Source organism: Larimichthys crocea, unplaced genomic scaffold (assembly GCF_000972845.2).
Source record: "Larimichthys crocea isolate SSNF unplaced genomic scaffold, L_crocea_2.0 scaffold220, whole genome shotgun sequence".
NCBI classification, from domain to species: Eukaryota; Metazoa; Chordata; class Actinopteri; family Sciaenidae; genus Larimichthys; species Larimichthys crocea.
Window position 1 is genome coordinate 379,339 of NW_020852928.1, and position 16,930 is coordinate 396,268.

Genomic DNA, 16,930 nt, shown 5'->3' on the forward strand with positions numbered 1-16,930 from the left:
TTATAGAATGATAAATAATAATATCAATATGTGAAATGGTTCTTAAGTATTTAATATAAGCACGTCATCTTATCAGAGCCCCAACGTCTGTGACGATACAGGTCCAGGGACAGTGGCTCGTCAGGGAACACCTCACATCTTCTGCTGCCTCTTCCACCTCAGGACCTAAAGACTAAACATGGACTTTGTGCTGACTGCTCTTTCATTTATACTGCAAGTGCTTTTTCACACCATTATCCCAACATCACTGAGACACCCTTTATTTTGGTTTCAGACAGGCGACAGTTCCTCCCATAGTTTCCAGAACAGCTTCAGTGCTTATTGGTGTGTGAAGGATGAACGGAAGATATACACTCATTTGGTGTCTTAATGATGACGCTGTCTGACACATCGCCCCAAAATCTCCTAGAGTTCAGCTGGGTTGAGATCTGTTGACTGTGGAGGTCACAGCATATGATTTAAATCATTTTCATACTTATTAAACAAATCCCTGCCCATGAAGAAACAGTCCTAGTTCCTGCCCACAGTGACCCTTATGTTGGACCCACTGTGGGTGATCCAGACCTACCAGGACATTGTTCAACATCGACATAGGACGAACAAAACCAGAAACATCTGCATGGACAGACAGCTGCAGAGCCTTTAAACAACATTCTGTGTTCAGTGCAAACACACAAACACTAAATGAGCACATTCCTTTTTTATTATTATTTTTTTTTTTACAATAATGTGTTTTAGCAGAGCAAAGTGGGCAGAACACCATTTGTGTTCAAAGGCTTCATGAGGTCACTGAACCCTTCAGATGTTTTCATCACAGCAGGTCAGTTTACACACTGACAGCTCCCTCTGCTGGCCGAGGAAGAGAAGAGTGGTTAACGCCTTTAACTGAAATATCAGCTCATTACTCACATGAAGACAATTGTTTTTAATATGTTTAAAAAATGTTTAAAAAAGATTAATGGTGCATTATTTAATTAAAAATGTGTTCATTTGCATGTTGTCGTCCACTAATCAGACGATCTGTGGTTTGATAGTCGGTTCCTCCAGTCTGCATGTTGAAGTGTCCTTGAGCAAGTAACTGAACCTCAAATTCCATATTTTAGTCAGCACACAGCTCAGATCAGATCAGCTCAGCTCCAATAAGCCCTGCTATAATCATGTGTGCATGGTCGTCCTGTCATTGATGACGAGCTGTGAACCCTCAGGTTAGAACAGCTCTACTAAATCCAGAAGATGTGGCCACGCTCCAAGTTAAAGATGATGGCATGCTTGTTGTTTGAAAGCACAGTCAGATAAAAACAGACATACTCGTATATATCACTGATTTACAGGTAGACTCATCTGTCAATCACATGTTTTTAATCTGGATAAATTCAATAAATTATTCACAAAACATGAAAAGACAAGAAAACCTCCGATCAGGTCTTTGGAGAAGAGCCTGGAGTCCTGTGTTTGGTCTGATGGCTGAGAGATCTGACAGTAGACATCTTCTCAGTTTCACGTGGCTGATCACTAGAAGTGTGAGAGGGAGGCAGAACACAGAAGCAGACAGCAGCTAGTGGCAGCTTTGAGCCACAAGTAAATCCAGTTAGCATTAGAGTGATTACAGACACGTGTGCACACACCGCTGTCACAGAATATTCAAATGTTCTGATCTTTGACTAAGAAGAAGAAAGAAAGACTCGACACACAGCTACAGTATCAGAAATTTATTACAAACATCAGCCATGGCTCAAACCGTCTCAACTGCATTCTTCAACATTCATCAACATGAAGGCAACCGTTCAAAGAAAAACAGCAAAAATACAACTCCAATACATGCATTAACTATTGCTGGTAACAATAAAAAGTCATTTGGTTTCATTTACACTTGACTCTGTGTGATTATCAAAGTTTTATGAAGCCTTCAAAGCAGTCGGTCATTCGAACAAGGCATGCTGAACTGTTGTGAAATGAGCCGAATACGAAACAAAAAAAAACTAAAAGCTGCTCGCTTCGAGGGTGTCCACGTTGAAACATTTGTGTTTCAACATCAGGGTAACACACTGATATTGCTCCCTTACTCAAAGAACAAGAAACATTCAGAGGTGCAAAAAAGATCAACAATCAACCGTCATCTGGCAGCAGGACATTAGACCAGCTCTGACCATTGAGGAGAGGATATGTGTCTTCAGTCCAAACAGGATGAAGCAGCCAGTAACATGCTGTGTGAAGTTCTAACACACAAACAACAGAGTCACACTCGGTGACAAAAGGCTGGATTAGCCTTGAGTAAATCAGATTTTCAAATGCCACACTCATCTGAGGATGGACGTGTGATCACGTCAGCAGGTCAGACTCAAACAGGTCCTTTGAAAATCAAGCAGTACCATGAAAACAGAATAATCATAAAAATAGAATTAAAACATCCTCATCAGCACATCACTGTCACTGTGGTGACGTCAGTGCATATGGAGCCGGGCCCACAGTCCACTGCTCACATTACAGTGACAGCATGTTTACAGCAGCAGGTTCACCTCTATATGGAAGAACATTACTGCCAGGACACACACACACACACAAAAGTACAAATATATGGCAAGTCAAAATTCTTGAACGTGGACATACTTGAACAAAGTGAGAATACTTGGTGATCAGTCTGAGACACTGGATCAAAACTGTGACTCATCTTCTAAAAAAATAGGTCAGATGTTTGATAAACTGATGAACTGAAATCAAACTTAGAAGACAGAATAGACAATAGGTCTAAGTTTTGACTTACTTCCTGTTTCATAAGAATGTTTTGACACAAGTCAGTCTGAAGTCGATATCTTGACTTCTCAGAATTTTGACAAAACATCGTGGCTGTAATCAGTCTGAACTTCCTGGCAGAAATGAGCTTCCACACGTTTGTTTTCCCCCGCATTCAAACAGTTCAACATATTTTGAACCAGGATCCTCATTCACTCACTGTGTATGAATAAGGCAGGAACTGCACGGCACACAGTGCATCGTGCAGTGTGTAATACAGTATCTACGTTAGTTTTGCAGTCATTTTAAAACACATAATACAGCCACATTAGAACAGTAACAACAGTAACAGTAATAACTTCAGGGTGTTGATTGATTGATTGGGACATGGGAAATGTAGTCCTGCTTTACAACATTACTGAGTAAAGAAGTTTTTCTAAGCTGGTACCATGTGATGTGGTGTCAGCACTTTGCCTCACTGCAGCTCTGCTGGAACAGAGCGCTTTTAGGACTCTGGTCTAGTTTCAGCAGCTGTGTCTAACACACAAACTACAGTTCTCCCTCAGATGTGCTGTTATTTAGTTCCTACATTTCCCAGAATTCCTTTAAAAAGGTCCCCAAAGAAGGGACGAGGCGAGTCGATGACAACACACAAGAGCATTCAGGTGGCTCTGCTCACAGCAGCATTCGAGCTGTGTGTGAACACACACTGTCATCACATCTCTACATTTGGACATTATTCTTTTAAAGTGGGGAAAAAGTCACCTCAAAAAACAACATGGTCCCCAAAGTGCCAAGCATGTGACGACTGTGGCTGCGTCTTGTTCCTTTAACATAAATTAAGTGTTTTAAAGTGAGCGGTGCAGGGGGAGCAGCAGGCAGAGACCTTTACAGCACAGATGAATGAATGCATACTGATATGCACGGATACCTCCGTGAGGTACTTCCCTTTAAGCTTCACTGCCTGAATCTTACACTGACAGACAGAACCTAACCTGGCTTTATGATTTGACCTTTCCTTACCCATGGACACATACAGTTAAAGACCACTTGAATCTACAGAAGTCCATTTTGATACAGGACCAGGTCAGCAAGTGGATCTGACACCTAGAGGCCTGGAGTTATTAATCAAGGAAAATATCATCTTAAAACATGAAAACAGGATGAACTGGATGTGAGAGTGAGTCTACACTTCTCCATCTACTCCTCCTCCTCCTCCTCCTCCTCCTCCTCTTCCTCCTCTTCCTCCTCTTCCTCCTCGTCATCATCCTCATCGTGGCAGTGGGTGATCTCCTGTGGAGCCTGAGGGAAGAAGTGTGGGGGCTGGATCTCGCTGATGGACCGGGTCAGCTGGTGTCGCTTGCACTCCATCTCCTTGAAGTCGACGTCCTGGCGGTTTCTCGTGGCCAGCGGCGACTCTGTGTCGATGATGCTGACGTGGGCGTGTTCCACCGTGGACTCGTGAGGCATCTGGGAAGGGAGAGCGTTTCATGTGAGGTCATTAATCAACAACATGACAGAGATCGGAGGCTGCGTCGACGCTGAGTGGGTCTCACCAGCACGTGAGCGGCTCTGAACAGGTAGCTGAAGGGGTAGTAGAGCAGATTGATGAAGGAGGCGGCGTACAGGTCAGCGTAGCGCATGACTTGGGAGGCAAACAGTGTCTGTCGGGATCCACTGCGGAACAGACTTCCCATCATGCCGTAGCACATGTCCATGTCGTGGGTGACTTTCTGCAAAGGACACAGAGGCATTTGTCAGTCCTGATGATTCTGGCAGCAGACTGAACGCTCACTGTCCACAGGAAGTCACACAGAGCTCTACTGTAGGTGTACACATCTGTCATACAGATGTTTTATAAGGAGGCAATAAATAAGATACATTTTCGCTAGTTTCAGTCTGACCCCGGCCTCAGCAGCCTGGGGGAGCTGTAAAGGAGAGACCTCGAGGCATTTTTTTTCCAGGAATAAACATCCGGTGTCACGCCAGATTGTGCCACTGAGAGGACAGCAGAGTTTATCTTCACTCTCACTTCTCAACCTCTCTGCAGCTAAAGCGATACTACTTAGCTAAGTTAGCTTAGTGGGACCAATCTGAAAGCTGGATTCTAAATACTGATATTGAATCTTGATATTGCTGACACGTAAAAATCAGACTTTTGATCATGACATATGTTACCTGTGCAAATGAGTCAGCTAAATGACTAGATGAGATCAAATGACAGCAACAGGACTCTGTTTATTCTGGATTCATACCACTATAACATTATTAGGTGGGTTCAGTGGTTCACAGTTATATTATAACCACTTAGTATAACTGTTTGGAAAGTTAGTCATACATCTCTGAGGACATTAAATGTTTTATGACCCGTGTCTTAAGCAGTGTCATCATGTCGATGCCTCCTATTGTTTAGGAGCAAGTGAGCACAAGTGTAACGTTCCTGCTGTAAGTGAAGACAGAGGAACGAAGCATGTTTGAGGAAGCTATACCTTGATCCGTCTCTGCAGTGAGCTGATGTCTGGCCTCTCGTTGCTGCTGCTGTCCAGATGCCTGAAGACGAAACACAAATTCTGTCATATTCTGATTCACTGACATCAGCTGGACTCTTACATGCTGCCTGAAGAGGAACTCACTTGTAAAGCTCTGCGAGGAAGCAGTCCAGAGACTGAAGCTCCTCAAATATGGCTGGAAAATAAATACGTCACATCACGTTTAGAGTCTTTAGTAACCACAGTCCCAAAATATGACATCACGTTTTACTGTTGACATTATTTCATAGTCACATTGTTGTATTAGTGTGTGTGTCTCACAGCTCTTGTCGGTCCACACATGCAGTTCCTGGGCCAACTCAGGAATCACCAGGAAGGTCCTCCAGCCCTGACGCTTCTTGGATTTAAGAATGTCCCCGAAAATGTGGTCTCCAATGTAGATGATGTCTTTCCCTTTAGTTCCCAGCAGGTCGCACACGATGTCTGAAGAACCTGCAAGTACAAGAATCCATCAAGACCTCCTGAAGAGATGATCCAAGCTGATTATATATGAAGTCAGAATTAGAATCAAGAGGAACCTCCACCAGGTTTCTGTGACAGCTGCTGTTCTAAACACCACGTCTGGTTGATCATGCTCAGGGTAATCCTTTGGTGAAAAGGGAGTGATGAGTGAGACCTGGATAGTAAGCAGGGACGTGTGAGCAGACTGCCTCCGGCCTCAGGCTGGGAGCTGTACAGCCTGCAGTAAATTCTCTGGGAGCACGTACTGTATGAGTGCACATGGTGTTAGCTTACAGACTGTCCTACTAATGCTGTCCACACTCCAGTTTAACGAGTCAGCACATCAATCCTGTGCTGCACAAAGTCAGATTCACAGGACGTTCCAGTTTCTTCATCATGACTTTGACCTCTGACTGATTTGTGTTTTACTCCTGCAAATCTCTTATCCAACCTCGTGTTACCTGGTAACATCAAAATATCTAATTAAAACTCACCAAAACATCTTTGTTAGTTTCAACAATTATGAACTTTGGTTTGATTCAAATGAAAATAGTGAAAATATTCTGGATCTACAACCTGGTTCTCCCTGCTGCCTCTGATAGTTCCACATGTTCCTCTGAACTCCCTCACACACTCAGGTGGTTGTTAGTTTGTTTTTTTCAGTTCATTTGCTGTAAGAACTGAAATATTCACGCAGTTAAGAAGGTTCCTCATTCACCTCCAGAGTAAACGATGCCATGCTGGAGAGGTCCGGTGTACGTGCCGATCTTCAGCCGACCTGTGATCTGAAGGAAACCAGAACTCAGTCACTCACTCCTATTGAGCTTTTATTTACCTGCATACTGCAAACTCGGAATGACTGAAAATACAAGCAGAGCTTGGTATTTTGTCCATGCAGGCTGCTGTAGTATACACTTACAGTGTCCACCTGCCGCAGCACTGTTCCCTCGCCGAAGAACACGGGCTTGCGGGCATCCACCAAGATCAGGTCAAAGTAAGACTTCCAGGGCCTGTGGGGTGTACCGGGCTGCAATTCACACACACACACACGCATCATTTATGATTTCTATGTCGCGACAGTGCCATGCTTCTCTCTTATCAGTCTTTCATCACACAGAAAAAAGTCCTGACAGTACAGATGTTCATGAATCATCAAGTGTTACCTTTGGGCCGTGAGGAAAGTCAAACAGGTAGGTCATGATTTTCTGTAAGAACACAGGACAATGTTCTGACATCACAGACACCATCAACACCATCATTACTTCATCAGGTAACTCCACCTCTCAGTCTCACCTCTGTGTATTTGTAATCACTGTTGGTGGCCAGAAACACTTTGGCTACTTCATTCATGCGACTGAGGAGGAGAGGAAGCTTCGGCTGTTGGAGGTAAAAACAGATTCAACACCAACAGTAACAGGATACAGTTGGTGTATATGTAGAAGCACACTGGTGTACTCACGTCTTTGACCACATACTTCTCCAGGTTTTCAACAGTTTTTTCTTTTAAGGAGCCCTGAGCACAGAAACAGAGAGTGGACTGAGGACTGTGCATGAACTAGCTGCAGATCCTACAGCTGTCTGAAAACAGCTTTAACGTTCACACCAAATGATTCTACCTTGAAATGAACCCAGTCCACGCCATCTCGGACGTCCTGGAACATGCTCTTGTAGGACATGAAAAGGTCGCCGTCTTTGAAGCCAGTCTCACAACTGCAGAGATCATGGTAACAAGGAGTCTGTCATCAGGTTGTCATTAAACAGGCTCTTATTCCGAAAGTCACAGCAGCTTCAGGATGCACTACCTTTTGTATCTGGAGCAGTTACTGAAGAAATCAACCAGGCAGGCAAAGAGGTACGTCTCTGTGGAAGAAGAGACACATCAACATCAACAACATTCAGTTCTTTTTGATAAACTGTACAACACTTCAGTTCATTCTGGTTTTGCTTTATTAACTAGTTTTAAAGTCAAACTAAAAGTTCATAATGTAACAACATTATGCTGCTCTGCATCAACCATTAGTGACGGCTGTCCATTTACAACATCTTAAATTTGTATTCAGCTCAAAATGATTTCCCCGTTCATGACAACTGCACTGAGGGACAATCTTTATAGAACTCACCTGTTTAAATGATAGTAAGACTTAAAGTTATGCAGAATTAACGGTGTGACAGCTCTGACTGACAGATGCTTTGTTTGAGCAATCAGACTTCATTCAGCTCCACCTCTTGTTCATTTTGATAGTGAAACAATCAATCTGATCTCTGCTACATGACTCTTTTTTTGAAAGTTTAGATTTTATGACTGGCTCTGACTCACTTTAAATACTCGGAAATGATAGATTAATGTTGAAATCATGTTTTCACACTCAGCCTTTTGTTTGGTTTTCTTACCAGGCAGGTTGAAGAGTGTGTTGAGGATGTAGAAGCGGTCTGTGTCTCCACGCTGAATAAATTTGTTGGGGTACATCTCTCTGATGTCAGGCCTGTGCAGAGTGAGTACAGATACATACAGGACAGTCACATGTCTACTTCGTACACTGTATTTCTATAGCTCCCTCTGCAGTGACTGTGAGGGTCAGCTACTCGTCTGTTACATGTATGTGCCTTCAGAACACACTAACACACTAACACATGAACACTGCTCTACAGCATCAGCAGGGATCAAACAGTCATTTAATACTTTTCAGATTTGCTTTATCAAAGGTTCTTGATTACACTGGCTGTAGATGATGTGTAGGTGCCAGATATAAAGGTTACAGAGCTTAGCTCAATTAGGCAGTGTTCAGTTTCTGACAGCAACAGTGTCATACTCAACATACAGCCCAAACAGTGTGATCTCAAGTGGACCAGACCAGTAAAACCACAGAGGTAACCTAGAAATACACAGCTCTGCTTTTGAGCGTCACTATAGGTTACTGTGGTCTGTCGGTCCTCGTTCTTACTGAATTGTAAAATGTCTGCCAACATGTAGACATGTTGGAAATAAATGAAGTATTCATAAAAAAAACAATTAAATAAAAAAAAAGATAATTTAATAAAACTAAAGTTAAATGAAGTGAACAGCAGCCATTGTAGTCGTCATGTCCCATGTTTGTTTAAAGAACAGAGTGATCAATGTGAATTTAGTATCATTAATATTGTATGTATGATGATAGAAATTGAAGATTTGTTCTACTCATCTGAAATGTCAATCTTTTGTATATCAGGAGGTGTCATGTCCCTGTAATTTACCATTATTGACAAATGTTTGTCCTGGATGGAACAATAATGTTCAGGCTGGCTGTGGCTCAGGCAGAGTGTAGAGTGTTTGTCAGCTAATCAGATAATAACCAGCCTTGAGTGGATGGAAGACTAGAAAGGTCTAAGTACAGACCATTTAACATTCAGTGCTCTTCATGAGTCACATGGCTGGACCAGCAGTGCTCAAATGTACAGCCCTAGAAATAGATATTTTTAGAGACATGGTGGACTATGACGACAGCTCCGTGGGAGTAGTGGACCTCACCCCCTCAAGAAGTTGAATCCGTGCACACACACCAGGATGTTCCCGTAGGTGTCTACCTTGAGCAGGTTGCCATACATCGTGTCAAACACCAGACCTCTGAGAAGACAAGAGACAGACAATCAGAGACAGAGAGGAGAGACCGCACTGCGATTTCAACCAACACATATGTATTCAAACTGAGATTTCAAAACAAAGCAGAGCTTTGTGAACCAGCCTTGTGGGGAAGGTCGGGTCGTAGACAAAGTTGAGCAGCTCCTGTGGATATCCAATGGACACGAGGCGCTCCACTGTCAGGTCAAAGCCCAGCGACTCGTATTCAGGAGATTTATACACTTGACAAACAGACAGACAGACAGACAATCAAGATGAAGGTACATTTGAGTAAACACAAGTTTGATGTGCAGCTGATGAATGTTGGCATTATCTGTTAAAAACTCCATGCTGCTCTGTACACACCCCAGCCCCCTACTCCTCCTCCACCTCCTCTGGTGGTGTGTAGAACAGGACAGGAATATCCCCACAGCAGCAGCAGCTGCTTAGGTTACAGTGAGTAACCGGGCAGAGAACTCTCCCTACAAGAACCCCAAAGTTTTACACTCCAGTCCTGCACCCAAAATTCAACTGTGGTGCTGCAAGGATTATTCTCTGGCCGAGAGGAGAGTCGATAAATGAAACTGTTGGATCATAAATAACAGTTATTAAATGAAGTTTGCTCTCATTTGCTCTCACGTGAAGTCATATTCCTGCTAGTTTAGTCATGTTCACATTAGATTTTTACTGTACTGTTTTTTATTGGCTCATATTTTATTAGTGGAAGCTCCTTTTACTTTAGTGGTTCTGAACTGAATTATGTTTACATCATCATTTGTACGTTGCATCCGTGTTTAGCTTGTTGACTGGCATCAGCCTGTCAGCAAATAAGATGACGGTCTCCAGTGTCAGGGCCCGATGTTTTCTAGCACTGGATACCTACAGAATGAGCTGCATGCAGCAGCAGCAGCAGCACAGGCAGTGAGGCTGCTCAGCTCTGTCTGTGTCTTACGTCTGGCATGAGGAGAGAAATCTACTAATCTCAACAAGGCAGAAATCATCTTTGTAGATTTCTTTAGTCTTCCTGACACAAACAGACGAAGAAATAACAGTTAGAGAAAATAACCGAAAGAATCTGCTTTAATGAACAAATTCCAGAAAGGGCTGAAGGACTGAACGGTGGCTTTGATTCTCCCAGCAGACCAGAGGCAGCACACCCACAGTGTACATCCAGATGGAGCAGGCTGCAGCCTCTGCAGTTTGACCTTTGTGTGTTTGTGGAGACTCAAACTGCACTTACCTGCCAGAGTGTAATCCATATCAAACCCAAAACACTTGATCTTCTCCATGGCCAAGCTTCGGTTGACAAACACTCTGGGGAGAGGAGGGGGGAGAACAAAGTGTGGTCAAAGCGATGCACGACAGTTGGAGTTCAAATGAAATGCTGCACTTCTGAAACGTCTGATTCACACAGACCAATCAGACAGGTGGAACATTTTCTGGAAATGTTCAGAGCTACAGGAGAAAAGAAGAGAGCAGCAGTGACTCACAAACACTTCTGGAGGTCAGGTTTGGATGCATGGCAGGTTACCATACATGAAACTGAACAAGCACAACACCAACATACATGCAGTCCTACTGGTTATTTACAGTGATCAGTGCATCTGAAAGAAATCCTCTCAGGCCCGTCAGAAAGTTAGAACTGATATCATTACACAAAAGGATGTTCCATATCTAAACTCAACATGAAATTATTATTTGTGCTATGCCCAGACAAGAACACCATCATCTCTGATCTGTGGATGTTACCACCACGTTTAGAAGAGCGCCACAATCTTCCTCATACACTGGCATTTCATTAGTTTATATAGATACAGCAAGCTTAAACTAATGCATTCTAATACAACAGCCCTGCAATGATATAAATAGGTTAGAGCAGAACAGGGGTGTCATGGGCAGAGGCGGCAACCTCTGAATGCAGAAGTGCCAAAAACTGCAATACCTCTTCTCGTCCACTCGAGGCTGACTACAAATGAGTCAGTCTCCATAAATCCCCATGTTCAAATGTCCAACTTCACAGCAGAAATAAACATGTTTACAGCCTGGTACAAAAAACAGTTTTGGTCTCTGTAGCTAATTTCCCTGTTCATGACAACTGTACTGAGGGTGAATTTATATACAACTCACCTGTTCAGATTATATTAAGGCTTAAAGTTATGCAGGATTAACAGAGTGTGGACACTGATTGACAGGTTGTTGCTGTTACAGATGACTTGTTAGAGCAACCAGACCGCAGGTCTGCTGATGACCCACATCTCTGAGTTTTCGATTAGCCAGGAGGCGTTTTCTGCCTCCTGCCTTTTCGGCAGTGCCACAGATTGTGTGCTTTAAAGTGGTGCTTTGGAAAGCTACGGGTGACGTCACTGGTGCACTGTCCATTCTCTATACTGTCATTGCATAAGCCACATCCAGCCCAATCTGATCTCAAGTGGCCTGGATCAAAAACAATTACATAATAACCCATGAAGAATAATACTGATCTTTTAGTGTGAAGTGACGAGTACATTCTGAAAAAAATCAGGAGTATATCATCAAACAACACGCACGACCAAGCATTTGATTCCAGATCAGAGTATCTACAACAACTACACACTGTTTCCATGATTCTTTCTCCAGAAATCAGTTGGTCCAAAACACAGAGAGACTGACAGAACAGAGAACAGCTGGAATCAAAGAGTGTTTGGAGTTGTTGTTTGATAAATGTCTGAAATGACTGATCGCTTATTAAAATAGATTTTTTTCTGTTGATTGATCTATAAGTCAATTAACTGTTTGAGTTTTTTGTGCGACAGACCAGTTTTTAAAACATAAGGAGGTTAGAAATCCAGGCCTGACCTCCTGACCGCTTCATGTGTGTGTTCTAATCCCTTTTTCAATCAGCAGTTTCACACATGTTCAGCTGGTGACTCATCAACAGCACTGTGGGAGCAGCTCACCAAATGTACACAATTGTTTGCTGAGCGACACCTTCCTACTCCTCTCACATGCAGAAATGCAGATTATACATTCTATAATCTGGACTCTGCTCAGACTGCACACTGGCCTCGAGTCTCTATTCAGATGGTGTGTGATGAGGATTAAAAGGAAAGATGCGGGAACGGGTGAAATGCAACAGAAGGAGCTCACGCTAAGAAATCTGCCGCCTCCACAGGGAGAACCCTGCCTCACAGTCAGTGTCAGTATGGATGGAGTTCCATGAGAGTTGGATGGAGGATCAATTCACATCACGGACATCAAAAAGTCATTTAGTCAGTAGTCTGTAGCAGTTTGTTTCAACAACAAAAGGATGGCATACCTCATTGCAGGATGGTTTTGAGCCAGATCCCTTGGAAAGCTTTGTAAACGAGAATACATGACGTATTACCACTGAACTCATTCTGTCAGGGAGTAATCTACATTCTACTGAAACTCAGGATCCCAACAACAGCAGTCATAAGACCTGCCTCCATCACCGGCTGCCTCTGTCACATGAAGGCCTCACACATACACACAACACAGACACAGAGGACATTTCAGAGCATGCTTCAGTCATGGGACCAGGGCTCCGTTCTCTGGATGCTATGTGACTAATGGAGGTGAATTAAATGTTCGTGCTCTGTTCTCACTCGTTTTGATCCACCAATTTCAGAAAGAGTCGACTTTGATAATTGTGTCCTTTTATTCTGAAATTTTATTTTGAAATAAACCGCGAACATTGAAGTCCTGTCTCATCAACGGAAACAAAACATACATTGATCATCCTCTGGCTTTTGTCAGAGGAAACGGTTGACACAGAGCAGCTTTTATCATAGTTTATTAACACTGTATGAGGAACAAACTGACATGCTCTGCACATTTGCCCCGAAGTTGCTTTTAAAGTGGTGATTGAGCTCCACAGTTTTTTGTTGATCTGGAACACGTCAAGCTCAGTTTTTAAGACAAAGTGGACAAGTGATCCTAAAAGTGTTAAATACATATATAGATAACATTTTGCCAAGATAAAATTGTAGCATGCATGATTTGACTCCTTTAGATGTCCTTAAGAATAAATGGGAGTCAGACTTAGGCAAATCAATTTCAGATGATAATTTTCTCCAGACATGCAGTTGTTAAAACTGTTCAGCGTCTGCATTGGTCCAAAGCTCATAGACTTTCTAAGATCAATTCCGACATAGATCCCACATGTGCTCGATGCAGACAAAGCTGTACACATTTTGGCAATCTATATTTGAGAGCTTTATGGCGATGTTAGGAAGAGCAGTAAGACCGTCTCCTCTTATTGCACTGTTTGGGCTGACCCCGGAGGATAAACCCTTTTATAGATGTGTGGAATCAGCATGTTGACCTTCTGCACTGCCAAAAGATTAATATTGTTTAGATGGAAAGATCCTATTCCACCGATTTATAGTCATTGGATCAGGGAAGTTGTTACGGCTGCCGCCGTTTCGCCCCACGCATATGTGTGGGTAGTGTTTTTTTTCCCAATAGGTAAATGCAGGTGTGCAGTTGCCGGTCTCTGGTTGGCCCCAAACTGGAGGAGGCGGGGACAGCAGTTCGTCAGATGCAGGGCCCGGATTGGTGCAGCATCTTTCCCACGCCGCCAATGACAGCGCCCCCGCAGCAGCATCACCGGCATTTAAACGACAGCCGCCCGAGCATCGTGGCAGCTTCACTCGATATTGTGTGTTTGTGAGCTTGCCTCGGTTGTATGGATTTAGAAGTGCTGTTTTGATGTGGTTTTGTTATTTAGAGTTAGACTTGGTTAGTGAGGTTTTTCTTTCTCGTTTGGTTTTCTAGTTAGATATAATAGGCTCTGTTTAGAGTTCTCCTTTTGTTATATTTGTTTGTTCGTTTAATCAGCACTTGCTCGCCCTTAGTTCCCTTTTGCCTCACCTCCTTTTGTTAAAACAATCTTAAAACTTTCATTTAATAAAACACTTTTGTTTAATAACCTTTACAATCTGGTTTTATGTTACTTCCTTTCATGCCCCTTTACCTGGTCGTAACAGAAGTCATGTGCCATCTTAAATTAGAAAAGATTAGATATACTGTTTTACATATTTGGCAACCTTTTTTGTTGAAGATATGGATGCTGACAGCATTGCAATGTAACTATTCTCTGTAATTGTATTTCTCTTGCTCTTGTATGTATGTTCTCTGTCGGGTACTGGGTGGGGGGTTGTTGTATTTTGTTCTTTTAGTGTTATTATGTTTGTATGTTTTTTTTTTTTTTAACTGTAATCGTAAACTGGCAAATTTGGACTTAAATTAGGAACTACTTCATAAAAGAAGAAGTGAACGAGCTGTTAAGTTTGACCACACATTTGACGTCAGCTTTTGGTTCTTGATGTGTTTTGAAACGTGTCCAGCCTACTCGCAGGCTCAAGAGGCTACAGATACTTTTCCCATGAGACACTGGACCAAACCAGAACCGGTGCGTCATCAGTGTGTAGCAGTGTTATATCGGTAACATGTTTTTATGAGGAAACACAGAAATCAGTTGGGATTACTTTAACCTCTCAGGACAGAGTTAACAGCTCTATCAGTTTCAGTCTCACTCTGACTTCCGCTTCCATTTCCTTTTGCAGTGCGGAAGCGCACAGCTGACTGCAATGACAGCCGAGCTGCATGTTGGCATGTCAAGCCTGCTCACCCCCCAAAGGACGTTACTATTACTGTTATTACAAAAAGCATCTAAACTCTTTTCTTCACTGATGATGGAGCTGGTCAGATTCAGTTCAATCATGTCAGTATCAGGGCTGCTTCATGTTTAACACCTGAACAGTGCTAGCTGCTGCAGTCTGACCAACACGTACCTGTGGTGAGCTTCACGTCGATACTTCTTCATGGCCACGCCGTCCATGTTGGCTGGTAAGTCAGCATAGTTCTGCAGACGGTCACTCCATGATGTCGTCATCTTTAAACATTAAAACCGTGTCTGGGAAGAGGAGAGCTGCACGTCACAACCAGAAGCACACACACTGACACCAACCAACACATGTAAAGCAGGACTTTCTGCATTCAACACAGCAGGGAAAACACATTTGTCTTTTTCATCGAAATCTGGGAGTGAACACTTTGTTTAAACCAAACCATGTTTGGTGGTTCCTGGATGCTTTTGGTGAGCCTCACGTTGTTTCTGCTGAGGTCAAAATGAGGTTGGCTGTGGTGCCCGTTTGGTGCAATCCGAGATGCTGTGTTCAACTCACAGTGAATGTCATATCCATAACCTTTGGGTACAAACAATCACTTCATTTACACATTATATGTTTTCGTCTAGGGCGGAAAGGCGGTGCCGTGGTTAGTCACCCTAACAGCGAGACAGTTCCTGGTCACCCTAACAGAGTCACCAGTTACCCTGCATGCAGAGACCTGCAGGGTAACCGGTGACTGGAAATTGTCCGTAGGTGTGTATGTGAGTGACCTTGTCTGTCTCCATGACTTGTGTACCCCGCTGTCAGCTGGGACAGGCTCCGGCCACGCTGTGCCCCTGATGAGGAGAAGCGGTTATAATGGGTGGATGTATACTTTGGTCTGAAGGTGGTGTGAGTCCAGTGTTGTCGCTGCTGAGGTTCCTTGTCTCCTGATTGGTCCATTCTGCTTGTCAAACCTCTGTCACGGGGAGGGAGGGGCGGGACATCAAGTGATTGACGTCTGATTTAATCAATCACTTCAGCTGATAAAACTGATTTACTGGATTTTAAACTGAATTATTAGAAACTCAAAGCCGATGTCTCTCTCTCTCTCTCTCTCTCTCTCTCACACACACACACACACACACACACACACACACACACACACACACACACACGGCATGACATGAATGTGTCTCGTAAACAAGAGCAGCAGCAGCATCGAGGCTAGGCTAAAGTTAGCTCGGTGTCCTGCAGAGGTGGTGTAACTTCGGATGCTAACAATAGCCGCAGCTCCCTCCGCCTCTCCTCAGCTCGCTGAGCCGACACACTGACGTTTCCTTCGGCCAGCCGCAGCTCACCGACCCGCTGACTAAAGTTAGCAGAACTTTCTAAACGTTTGAACGGCGCGTTAATGTGGAGCCGTGTGGTGTGTGTTCTGCTGGCAGTCTGAGTGAACACACGTTTAATAAGTGTGTGATAAACTACAGACAAAGACGACAACAACACTCACCCTGTCTGCTGCCGCTTCTTCTTCTTCTTTGAGGTTTACGGTGGAAGTTGGAATCCTTAAAGTGACACTCCCGCCCCCCTCTGGACACAGTCTTCTTTACAGTCTGTTGTTAAGTCGTGGAATTATTCCAGCCATTATTATTTCTCATACTAACATACCAAACAGTCATTTCCTCCTCCACACTCTCATTGCACTCTGTGTTTGTGACTGTGTGACCGTCACTTGTTCTGCATGTCACCAGAATATACTTCACTGTCTCTGTTATGACACTGATCTCAGTGAACTGCTGATGTTTAGTTCCCAAATGAAAGCTGCTCTGTTGGATGTTGTGTCTGACGGTCAGTCTGCTTATCATGACATAAACAAATACACGAACACATAATACTGAAATGAATGTAAAATAATGCATATTTCCAGAATACTACGCTTACTGAGACAAAAAGCAAAAGAGAATCAGTCATTTGATGTATTTTAACATGTTGCCCCCTGC

General features: G+C 43.3%; 1 protein-coding gene across 3 annotated transcripts; it reads right to left on the bottom strand.

The window, feature by feature from the left end:
• Positions 1-1,694: 1,694 nt before the first annotated feature.
• On the bottom strand, positions 1,695-16,530 carry nt5c2a (5'-nucleotidase, cytosolic IIa). 3 transcript variants are annotated; one of them, XM_019271549.2, is made up of 19 exons: positions 16,441-16,530; positions 15,111-15,232; positions 12,611-12,649; positions 10,556-10,629; positions 9,440-9,557; positions 9,226-9,321; positions 8,112-8,203; positions 7,523-7,580; positions 7,337-7,430; positions 7,180-7,233; positions 7,014-7,097; positions 6,884-6,925; positions 6,640-6,747; positions 6,439-6,505; positions 5,541-5,711; positions 5,364-5,415; positions 5,220-5,280; positions 4,287-4,463; positions 1,695-4,200 (listed from the first exon to the last, which is right to left on the bottom strand). In XM_019271549.2, exons 2-19 carry the CDS (start codon positions 15,209-15,211, stop codon positions 3,931-3,933), a joined length of 1,758 nt encoding a protein of 585 aa, XP_019127094.1. In that variant the 5' UTR covers positions 15,212-15,232; positions 16,441-16,530; the 3' UTR covers positions 1,695-3,930. The 3 variants fall into 3 exon arrangements, with proteins under 3 accessions (XP_019127094.1, XP_019127095.1, XP_027131634.1); XM_019271550.2 differs by lacking the exon at positions 16,441-16,530 and adding an exon at positions 15,719-16,054; XM_027275833.1 differs by lacking the exon at positions 12,611-12,649.
• Positions 16,531-16,930: the final 400 nt, after the last annotated feature.